Consider the following 12,322-nt stretch of genomic DNA (forward strand, 5'->3'; position numbering starts at 1 on the left):
TGCAGCCTCTGCCTCCCAGGTTCAACTGATTCTGCTGCCTCAGCCTCCTGAGTAGGTGGGATTACAGACACGCATCACCACACCCAGATAATTTTGTATGTTTAGTAGAGATGAGGTTTCGCTATGTTGGCCAGGCTGGTGTCAAACTCCTGGTGATCCACCTGCCTTGGCCTCCCAAAGTGCTGGGATTATAGGCATGAGCTCCTGCACTGGCCTAAATGAGTTCTTGAATTATTCTTTTCAGTGCCACATTTTTTTGTTTATTTGAGGGATAAAGGATTTTTTTAAAACATTTATTTATTTGTATATTTATTTTAAAAACTTTTGTTTTAGGTTCAGGGGTACATGTGCAGTTTTGTTATATGGGTAAACTGCATGCCACTTGGTTTACCAATTATTTTGTCACCCAGGTAATACACATCGTACCTGACAGGTTATTTTCCTATCCTCATCCTCCTCCCACCCTCCATCTTCAGGCAGGCCCAGGTGTCTGTATGTCTTCCTCTCCATGTAAGTGTGTAGCCATTGTTTAGCTCCCACATGTAAGTGAGAACGTGGTGTATTTGCTGTGTGATGTGAGTCCACTTAGGAGAATGTCCTGTCCACCTCCATCCATGCTGCTGCAGAGGACATGATCTCATTCTTTTTCCTTTAATTAATTTTATTCGTTATGATTTACACTAAGACAGGTATAAATAACTCATAAAAAGTGTGAGTTTTTTTGCTTCTGAGTAACTGGTAACATTACCAGCTACAGTAGCAAGGATGATAAAACCAATTCTTAGTTTCCAAGCCAGTTAAGAAATGTTACTATGGAAAGGAATCAGCAAAAACAGTGTTACGGTGTTTACACAGTAGAAGGTGTGCACAGGAGGGTAAGGGAGCGTGGTTTTACTCAGCTAAGTGATTGTAACAATCAGAGCTTCTAAGGTGGCTGCATTAGCCAAGCACCACTGAGTTTTGTGGGGTCTGTCTCTGTCGCCCATCTAGGACTTGGACCCTCTGTGGAACACCCGAGTACCTGGCCCCGGAAGTCATTCAGAGCAAGGGCCACGGCAGGGCTGTGGACTGGTGGGCCCTCGGCATTCTGATATTCGAGATGCTGTCGGGGTGAGTAGAGTCTCTGTAGAGAATCTTCATCTTACAGGCCAGCACCCGCTTCCACCCATTCATCCCCTCGGCATTTCTGTAACCTTGAAAACGGTACGTGAGTATCACAAACCCACAGTGTGGCTGCACACACGTCTGCTGCCCTGCTGAGGTTGGCAGTGTGAATTAGCAGTTGAGCTTGTTTGAATAAGAGGCAAAAACCCAAGCTTGTGAAGGAACCACCCATGCATGCCCATTGAGATTTTTATATAGAAATATCCATCTCTTCCTTAAATATAAAATGAACATTCTGGGCTGCTCTGAAGGTAGTGAGTTATCTCAGTTGGTTTTTACAGTTAGGTACAGATTGAACTCCTTGCTCTACTCTTTTCCCCCTTATCATTTCTGTGTTTAATTAGTCTAAAAAAGAATTTAGAAATTAAATTAAAAAATGAATCTTTTGCACTGACCCTTCCTGAAGTAACCTGCAGAGCTCAGGAGGGCACAGGTTGGGTCAAGGTAGATCAGCCAAATATAGTTGAGTGGTTTCTGCATGAACAGTGGGCAAGGAACACAAGAATGTGTTATTTCCTAAAACCCCATACTTATGTTACCAGGAAGGAGTCCTGATCCAGACCCCAAGAGAAGGTTCTAGGATCTCTTGCAAGAAAGAATCCAGGGAAAGTCCATAGAGTCAAGTGAAAGCAAGTTCAGTAAGAACGTAATCCTGCACTCCAGCCTGGGTGACAGAGCCAAACCTTGTCTCATAAAAAAGAAAAACATGATAAAGTATAATGCAGGCTCTTTCATTTGGCCTATACACATGTATTGAGCATCTGTTGTGTGCCACATACTGTTCCGTGAATGAGGAGTATAAAGAAATTCAGTAATGGTTATGGTGGCTTACATTTGTAGTCCCATTACTTGGGAAGCCTGAAGTGGGAGGATCACTTGAGCCCAAGAGTTTGAGACCAGCCTGGGCAAAATAGTGAGACCTCGTCGCTACCAAAAGTTAAAAAAAAAAATAAAAAAATAAAAAAATCAGCCTGACATGGTGGTGTGCACCTGTAGCCCCAGCTGCTCAGGACGCTGAGGTGGGAGCATAGCCTGAGCCCTGGAGGTCAAGGCTCAGTGCGGTGAGCCAGGATCATACTGCAGTACTCCATCCTGGGGGCAACAGAGCAAGACCCTGTCTCAAAAAAAAAAGTAGTTCACTGACGTTCACTTGCAGTTTATTGAGGGTGCCTTATAGTGCCATGCAAGCCGGCTCAGTACCGAGCTCTCCAAGGCAGGACATAGCAGGTACTGCTTGTGCTGTAGACTGAAGGAAGCCTCGAGAAAGGTGTCCTGTTCTTGGCCATAGTGGCATATTTACCACTGTAAACTTTAACAATTATTTTACATTTTATTTCATTTATGTACTGCATCTTGCTCTGTCACCCAGGCTGGAGTGCAGTGGCACTATCTCAGCTCACTGCAACCTCTGCCTCTCAGGTTCAGGCAATTCTCCTGCCGCAGCCACCTGAGTAGCTGAGATTACAAGCACCAGTGACCATGTCCAGCTAATTTTTGTATTTTTAGTAGAGACAGGTTTCACCACGTTGGCCAGGCTGGTCTGGAACTCCTGACCTCAAGTGACCTGCCCGCCTCAGCCTCTCAAAGTGCTAGGATTGCAGGCATGAGCCTCAGCGTCCGGCCTATATTTTATTATTTAATTTAATTTAATTATTTATTTTTTATTTGACAAGGTCTCACTCTGTCACCCAGGCTGGAGTGTGGTGATGTGATCACCGCTCACTGCAGCCATGACCGCCTATGCTCAAGCGATCCTCTTCCCTCAGCCTCCCAAGTAGCTGGGATTACACGTATGCATCGCGACACTCCGCCAATTTTTTTTTTTTTTTTTTAAGGACTGGATTTGCCATATTTCCCAGGCTTATTTTATTTTTTAAATTGACACATAATAATTGTACGTATTCATGGGGTACACAGTGATGCTTTGATACAAAGTATGGAGTAATCAGATCAGAGTTAATTAGCATATCCATGATTTCAATTATTTACTATTTCTTTGTGTTATGAACGTTGAATATCCTGTATGTGTTTGAAACTGTACATGTTATTGCTAATTATAGTCACCCTACAAGGCTATAGAACACTGGAACATATTCCTCCTATCTTGTATCCTTTAACAAACCTCTCCCTATCTCTCCCTTCTTCCCTTCCCAGTGTCTAGTATCCTCTGTTCTTCTTTATCCTTTCAGGAGATCAGCTTTTTATAGCTTTGATGTATGAGTAAGCACAAGTATTGTTTAATGTTCTTTTCCTGGCTTATTTCACCTAACGTAACGTCCTCCAGTTTCATCCGTGTTGCTGCCAATCAGAGGATTTTATACCTTTTCATAGCGAATAGTATTCTACTGTGTGTAGATACCACCTTTTCTTTACTATCTGCTCATCTGCTGATGGACACCTAGGTTGATATAGTGCGCGGTAAACATGGGTGTGCCGACGTCTCTCCAATATCATGGCTGCCTTTCCTCTGAACAAATACCTAGTAATGTGATGGCCGGGTCATATGGGAGTTCTCTTTCTAGTTTTTTGAGGAACCTCCATGTTTTTTGAGGAACCAACCTCTGTGGTGGCTCTACTACTTTACATTCCCACCAACATTGCATGAGAGTTTGCTTTCTGCCCAGGCACAGTGGCTCACACTGGTAATCCTAGCACTTTGGGAGACCAAGCTGGGTGGAACACTTGAGCCCAGGACTTGAAGACTAGCCTAGGCAACATCATGAAACCCCTGCTGTCTAAAAAGTACAAAAATTAGCCAGTGTGATGGCAGGTGCCTGTAGTCCCAGCTACTTGAAAGGCTGAGGCAGGTTGATCGCTTGAGCCCGGGAGGCAGAGGTTGCAGTGAGCTGAAATTGCACTGCTGCACTCCAGCCTGGGAGACAGAGCGAGATCCTGTCTTTAAAAAAAAAAAAAAAAAAAAAAAAAGAGTTCTCTTTTCTCCACACCCTCACCAGCATTTGTTATTTTTGTGTGTATGTGTCTTTTTATTTTTGAGACGGAGTTTCACTCTTGTCGCCTAGGCTGCAGTGCAATGGCATGATCTCGGCTTACTGCAACTTCCACCTTCTGGGTGCAAGTGACTCTCCTGCTTCAGCCTCTCGAGTAGCTGGAATTACAGATGTGTGCCACCATGCCTGGCTAATTTTTGTAATTTTAGTGGAGATAGCGTTTTACTATGTCAGCTAGACTGCTCTCAAACTCCTGACTTCAGGTTATCTACCCGCCTCGGCCTCCCAAAGTGCTGGGCTTACAGTGTCTTTTTGATAATAGTCATCTTAACTGGATTGAGATAATTGATGCCTCATGAAGGTTTTGATTTGCCTTTCCCTGATGATTAGTGACATTGAGCATTTTTTTCATATACCTGTTGGCCTTTTCCATGTCTTCTTTTGAGAAATGTCTGTGAAGACCACCTGCCCATTTTTCAGCGGGACTGCTTATCTTCTCGCTGTTGAGACGTTTGAGTTCCATGCGTGGTCACGGTGGTGGATTCACCCCGGTAAACATGACAGAGCATTTCCGTCCAGTGTTGAGTGCACAGTTAAGGAATGGGCTGGTGGCCCCTCTGAATAAGATGCCCAAAGGAGTTGCCTTCTGCTTGGCAGACGCCTCTCAAATGGTCTTTATATTCTCTCCAAGGGAGCTTCGCTTACATCGGGCTGGGGCACACGATGCCTCTTAGAACCATCTGACTGTCACGTGCTTTCAGATCGTGACAGCTTCAGTGTGCGGGGAAGAGTGCATGTGAAATAAATTATCTTCTGCCTGTGTTAAGCAGAAATAGCTATCTTTACAAAGCAGGGATTTTTTTCCATGCTTACTCCCCACTAAAAATACATGTTTGTTTTTCTAACAGGTTTCCTCCGTTTTTTGATGACAACTTGTTTGGCATTTATCAGAAAATTCTTGCAGGCAAAATAGATTTCCCCAGACATTTGGATTTCCATGTGAAGTAAGTAAACAGTTTGCCTCATCATGGGGTGTGTTTATTTTTAAAGTGTCTAAAATCACCATGAAAACACACACTCAGCAGGATACCATATTGTGGTATTAAATGTGCTGCGCATAAACTATTTTGGACAGTTGTCTTTTCCATAAGAAAAGAAAATATTTTGAGTATTCTGCTTTAATGATAACTTCACATTTTAATGAGTCTTGACCGTGTTTTATTCTTTCGGTGATATGTTTAAAATGAGCCAATGAATGCGTTTGTCGTCGTATTCTGTAAGAGAGCAGTTCTGGAATTTGTCAAGAAGGATCCTCCTAGTTCTGTGGCTAGCAGAACTGTTGATGGATTTAGCAGAGTTTTATCTTTTCTCTCCTGCTTAAATTATGCTCAACCTGTAAGTCCTTTTTTTTTTTTTTTTTTTTTTTTTTTTTTTTTTTTTTTTTTTTTTTTTTTTTGAGACGGAGTCTCGCTCTGTCACCCAGGCTGGAGTGCAGTGGCCGGATCTCAGCTCACTGCAAGCTCCACCTCCCGGGTTTACGCCATTCTCCTGCCTCAGCCTCCAGAGTAGCTGGGACTACAGGCACCCGCCACCTCTCCCGGCTAGTTTTTTGTATTTTTTAGTAGACGGGGTTTCACCATGTTAGCCAGGATGGTCTCGATCTCCTGATCTCGTGATCCGCCCGTCTCGGCCTCCCAAAGTGCTGGGATTTCAGGCCTGAGCCACCGCGCCCGGCCTGTAAGTCCTTTTTAACGTCAATATTTTCAGTTCTGATCATGTTGCTTTACGAACATTTACATAGTTGCTGAATATTGGCAACTTTGGATGCACATTTTATTAAGGTTGTTGAAATAGGGAGAAAAGATACTTTGTTAAATATAAGAATGCTTTTGGTTTTCTGGCTACCTTACCCAGTCTGGTCACCTGGTAGCCATTTTTACTGTAATAAGCACTGATTTCTGTTTGTTTCCCTGTATTTTTCAGATGAGTTCATGGGTGCACCAACCCCCTGGGCACAAATTAGAACTGAATGCATCTAGTTGAGAATTAAACTTTTATTTTCCATGGCCTATTTTCTTATGAGGCAGTGGAAGTTCTGTTTGGAGAAGACTTATTTCAGGGCAGTGGACCAGGTTGTTTTGAATATGCCCCTTATGGGGCCACTGGCTACGTTCAGTTGAGTTTCTTGGTGGCAAATGCACCCCATCCTAACCAGGGGTTCTTAGTCTGAACAGAAGATAAGGTCGTGTTTTATTGGCTTGAGCTTGTGTTGGGTCTGACACACTAGAGGCAGGCTTTAAAAGACTTCAGCGAGAAAACGAGGTTCTGCTTAAGAATGACTCCTACAAGGGACACCCTGTCCTTCAAAGACAGGGTGGTGTCAAGGGAAACAGCACCTCAGAAGCCAATTGCTCTGGAAGGAAATAGAAAGGATTGTATAGAACCTCTGTCTCAGGCCCCAAATCCCATCTGAGTCGAGTGACATTATATCAAGTGGATGGCAAAGCACTTTTATGATCGAGTTTGGCCAGGTGAGGTGCTCATGCCTGTAATCCCAGCACTTCAGGAACCTGAGGTGGGAGGATTGGTTGGGGCCAATAGTTTGTGGCCAGCTCAGACAACATGGTAACACCCCCGATGTCTACAAAATATTAAAAAATTAGCTGGTCTTGGTAGCATGTGCCTGTGGTCGCAGCTACTAGAGAGGCTGAGATGGGAGGACTGCTTGAGCCCAGGAAGTCGAGGCTGCAGTGACCTGTGTTTGCACCACTGCACTCCAGACTGGGTGAAAGAGTGAGACCCTCTCAAAAAAAAAAAATTAAAAATAAAAAAATATATACATGTGTATACAGACACAGAGAGAGAGAGAGAGAAAGAGAGAGAGAGGTTTCCAATGTTCTGTAGAAACAACAAAAAAATGAATTGCAGAAATAGAACAAACTAGAAGCATAATCAAAGTCTGGTCTCTTGCCACTTTTCCTTCTTTCTCTCCTAGAGAGTAGGGAACCAGCAGTGACCATCTTGGTACTGTCTGATCTAACATACCTCTCTTTATGTAGCTCCCAGTCCCTTCCAGTGTTCCCCACAATGTCCCTGTCTCTTTACATACCCAGTGTGGGTCTACCAAGAGCAGTAACAGTGGTAGTTGAGTAAAACTTCACTTCTTCCCATTTTTTGTTCAATCTTATCAAATTGACTGAGAAGCAAGATCTCAATGACTCATATCTTTCCTTTTTTTTTTTTTTTGTTTTTTTTTTTTTTTTTTGGTAGAGATGGGTATGGGGGGAGGGTCTTGCTTCCTTACCCAGGCTGATCTTCAGCTCCTTGGCTCAAGTGATCCTCCTGCCTTGTCCTCCCCAAATGTTGGGATTACAGATGTGAGCCACTGCACCTGGCCTTAGTGACACATTTTCTTATGCAGATTGCTGTCTCTGGTTGGCCGTGATGCTTGAATTTTGATTCTCAGCTTTTAAAGTGATATGTTGCTTCCTGCAGTTTTTAACATTTGACTGGATAAACATTTTGCCTGGACATATGGCACATCAGAATTGACATTCCTTATAGAAATAAATACCATTTAAAAGAAAAGAAAAACACCAAAACAAAGCTCTGGGACTTGTTACCAATTCAGCAGAGGTATTATCTTCTGGTGTGTTTTTCACACCTGAAAGTATCTGGATCTGAGAGGAGCCAGCTGGTGCTAGGATCACACATAAAGTTTAGAATTTTGCCTATGGTGAATCAAAAGAGTGCCGGCAGATATATCGCCTATCCTGGAGTCAAGGGACTTATCTATAGCTGTGGATACTTGTGGTGTTCCTTTACAGGGCTTTACATTTTTAGGGGGCTGCTACTCATCCACACTCTCTGCTTTCTGAACTGCTTTACAAGAATTTGCTTTGGTAGTTTACTTTTTCTTTTGAAGAGATGGGTGTCTTGCTCTGTCACCCAGGCTGGAGTGCAGTGACACAATCGTAGCTCACTGCAGCCTTGACGTCCTGGGCTCAGATGATCCTCCCACCTCAGCCTCCTGAGTAGCTGATGCTATAGGCATGCACCACCATGCCTCACTAATGTTTTGATTTTTTGTAGAGATGTGGGGTCTTACTATGTTACCCACACTAGTCTCAAACTCTCAGTCTCAAGTAATCTTGCCACTTCAGCCTCTTGCGTGGCTGGGGTTACAAGCCACCATTCCCTGTATTTTAGATAAATCTTCGTTTTCTTAGATGCCAAACTCCAAAAGCAAGGCCATCAAACACTTTGTTTTCTTACATGCGAAACACCAAAAAAAAAAAAAAAAAAAAAAAAGAAAAAAGAAAAAAAAATGAAGTTTATTAAGGTGATCTCCAGAACATTCTGAAATAAACATGGGCCTTTTCTTCCCATATATATATTTACACCACTGCCTGCCCCATTACCTCACATACTTACAGCTGATTGGACTGGAATTATAAGGAAACAGAAGTTTATTTAAAATCTAAAAGCATAAAAAATCTTTCTTATAATCCCACTCCAGTCATGTTTAAGTTCAGTATTGCACTAAGGGGGCAGACAGTGGTGTAAAAAAGCCCCACATTGATTTGGGAATGTTTTGGGGATATGGTGTTTGATGACCTTGATATTTTTTGGCAAGGTAGAGGATGTCGAAATAATGAAGGAGAAACTTGGTAAGTACTGTAAAGCTAACTTTTCAGTGATGTTTGTATTCCCCACCCTGCTCAAAGCTTTTCAGCCTTACAGGATGGATACAAAATCCCAGCCTTAGGTGGGCAGACAGATGGTCCCGAGTTTTACTTTGAGACAGAGAAGCAGTGAAGTCTGACAAGTATCCCATTGTAATTTGGAAAGCATGGCGGCAGGAAGCTGGTTAAATTTCCAATCAGACAGGACTGGCAAGATTCACAGTCAAGATAGTGGAGTCTGAGCCTGGGATGTCACCTGGCTTGTCGGAGACTCTGCAGTCCATCACAGAACCTCGGAGTAACCCGGTCCAAGTTCGTGCTACTTTCCCTGGGATGTAGTTTATGCCAGGAAAGCCTAGATGCTTACACCAGGGTTGTGGGTATTGGATTGTTTGGGAGGACTTCAATATATTATTATATCATATTATGTATGTTATACATAATATACTCAGTGTATTATGTGTGTACACACAGACACACATGAACATTTCTACTTCCATAAATATGTGTCTTAAAACTCACCTAATCTACTGGAAGTCTTCAACATCATCTCCAACTACCCATCCTAATTGAACCAGCTTGCTGTTTTTCTTTTTGTTTTGTTTTGAGACAGAGTCTCACTCTATCACCCAGGCTGGAGTGTAGTGGTGCCATCTTAGCTCACTGCAGCTTCACCTCCTGGGTCCAGGCAGTTTTTGTGCGTCAGCCTGCCAAACAGCTGGGAGTATAGGCATGTGTCAGTATGCACAGCCTAATTTTTTTGTTTTTTAAAATAGAGGTGGGTTTCACCATGTTGGCCATGCTGATCTTGACCTCCTGACATCGAGTGATCCACGCCCATCGGCCACCCAAACTGTTGGGATTACAGGTGTGAGTCAGTGTGCTTGGCCTCCCCACCTGCTGTACTTCTGACATGGTCTATTATTTAAAAAGGAAGGTTACAAGTGAAGAAGCAGACTCACTTAATTAGGAGACTCATCCTAATGTGTGTGCTTATGGGAAAGCCTTTTACAACAGGAATCCCATCAATAAGCAGACCCCCAGGGCAGCATGTGACTGTTGATGTTGGTGAAAGCAGATGTCTTCTATTTTGCAGGGACAGCCTGACAGGCATGTTTACATTAAGTGTCTGGATCCTCCCTGCAGGCACATACAAATTTCACTCTTTTCTACTCAAAGGGGTATTTTCTTTACAAATATGTAATCAACACTCTTCCCTTTACTTCAGCTATTCATGGGGCAGCCCAACCTTGCATAAGTTATTTGAGAGCTCATGATAGTAGGAAATCAGCACTGTAAAGTGTTTTGCCAAAGTGGAAATAGAACTGCCATCCTCATATCAGGTAGATCTTATCTCTGTTGCAGATATAAACCAAGCCTCATTGGTCTTTAAACTTTACCAAATTTAAAATCTGCTTTTTCTTTTATTGTTTTTTAAATTTTACTTGAAACTACCAGGAAAGATCTATCAAATCTGGGTGTCTGGGTGCAGAATGTCAAACTGGGTCCACACCATATCTCCCCTCCCCTCTGAGCAAGCTAATAGAGGAATAACAATTTATAAGTTATTACTCATTATTTTGTTTACTTATTTCATTTTTAAACAGCTTTACGGAGAGTGAATTCACATGCCATGCCATTTACCTATCTAAAATGTGGTGCAATTCAGTGGCTTTTAGTATACACATAATTATGTAACAGCTACCCCCACGGTTAATCTTAGAACATTTTCGTCAGCTCAAAAAAGAAACCCTGCACCCTTCAGCTATCACTGTGCTAGTTTTTCTTCCTCCGTTGCCCTAAGTCAGTGGTCCCCAATCTTTTTGGCACCAGGGACTAGTTTCGTGGAAGACAGTTTTTCCATGGAGCATGCAGCCTAGATCCCTTACATGTGCAGTTGACAGTAGGGTGTGTGCACCTATGTGAATCTAATGCCATGGCTGATCTGACAGGAAGTGGAGCTCAGGTGGTAATGCAAATGATGAGGGAGTGGCTGTAAATACAGGTGATGCTTCAGTCATTCACCTGCTGCTCACCTTTTGCTGTGTGGCCCATTTTGGTTCCTAACAGAGCATGGACTGCTACTGGATCATGGCCCTGGGGTTGGGGACCCCTGGGTTGGGGACCCCTAACCTAAGGAACCACTAATCTACTGACTTTCTCTCTAGGGTTCTGTATTCTGGGCTCTGCTAAAAATGGAATTGTACAAAATGTCACCTTTTGTGTCTGACCTGTTTCACTGAGCATGACGTCTTTAAGGTTCATGCATGCTGTGGCCTGTGTCAGAGCTTCCTTCCTTTTCATGGCTGCATAGTATTCCACTGTATGGGTGGACTTTGTTTTGTTTATCCATTCATCCATGGATGGACACCTGGGCTGTTTCCACCTTTGGCTTTTGTGAATAGTTCTGCCATCGATATAGGTGTATATATTTTTATGTATGCAAGCAATGATTTTAGAAGTTGTGCATCAGGTATGATTTCCAGAAACTTTTTGTGTGGAGGCAAATACATGATTGACAAAAACTGTTCCATAAATAATATCATACCTTACATGCATGTTTTGGCATCCCTGAACCTGATAGAATTCAGGGACTTTTTGTAGGCTGTTTCTAGCTCTGGACAACATTGGAGGGACTTATACATGGAGGGTCTTACATGTACATCTTCACCATGTAAATTCCCTTTTGGAGAGACACAGTATACCAGGGTGTGAGGGTTGAACCACTTGGCTCTCTTGGGTTTGTGTTGCACCCTCTGTGTGGTTCAGGAGTCTCCAGTGGCTGCCATAACAACTGACCACAAACTAGGGGCTTACACAACAGGAATTTATGCTCTCACAGTCTCAGTCCTGGAAGCCAGGACTCTGAAATCAAGGTGTCTCAGGCCTCCAGAGGCTCTAAGGGAGGATCCTTTCTGCCTTTCCCAGCTCCTGGGGCTCCAGGCATCCCTGGGCTTGTGGCCACATCACTCTAGTGTCTGCTTCTGCCTCCATGTGGTGTTTTCCTCTGTGTCTGTGTCTTCTCTTCTCTATCTCAGAAGGACACCTGTCATTGAGTTCAGGGCCACCCTAATGCAGGGTTATCTCATCTCAAGAGCCTTCCCTTAACTACATTTACAAAGATCCCTTTTTGCATGTAGGGTTCCATTCCCAGGTACTGGGAGTCAGGACATGGGCATATACTTTGGGGGCCTCTGCCCAGTGTGTGATAATTGTGTCTACTTCCTCCTAGAGGCTCTAGGGGGGATCCTACTCTGTGTTTGTGTCTCCTCTTCTGTCCCTTATGAGGATACCTGTCACTGGATTTAGGGCTTACCCTTCTCCAGGATGATGTCATCACAAGAACCTTAATTTACTTACATCTGCAAAGACCCTATTTCCAAATAAGGTGATATTCACAGGCACTGGGGGAATAGGACATGCACATCTTTTTGAGAGACATTGTTTACTCTGTAACACTAGTCAAGCCTCTGTCCTTTACATTATTTGTAGACAGCAACTGATACCTTCAGGTCTCCGAGGAGC

The 12,322-nt window shown here is 43.3% G+C and overlaps 1 protein-coding gene across 1 annotated transcript in view; it reads left to right on the forward strand.

Annotated features, from left to right (window-relative positions):
• LOC104672369 (cAMP-dependent protein kinase catalytic subunit PRKX-like) overlaps positions 1-5,120 on the forward strand; it is a 41,192-nt gene extending 36,072 nt beyond the window's left edge. The window contains 2 exon segments of the mRNA XM_030926331.1: positions 991-1,110; positions 5,021-5,120. Coding sequence (XP_030782191.1) covers positions 991-1,110; positions 5,021-5,120 — 220 coding nt within the window.
• Positions 5,121-12,322: the final 7,202 nt, after the last annotated feature.

The sequence above is a fragment of the Rhinopithecus roxellana genome, chromosome 22 (assembly GCF_007565055.1).
Source record: "Rhinopithecus roxellana isolate Shanxi Qingling chromosome 22, ASM756505v1, whole genome shotgun sequence".
Lineage (NCBI taxonomy): Eukaryota > Metazoa > Chordata > Mammalia > Primates > Cercopithecidae > Rhinopithecus > Rhinopithecus roxellana.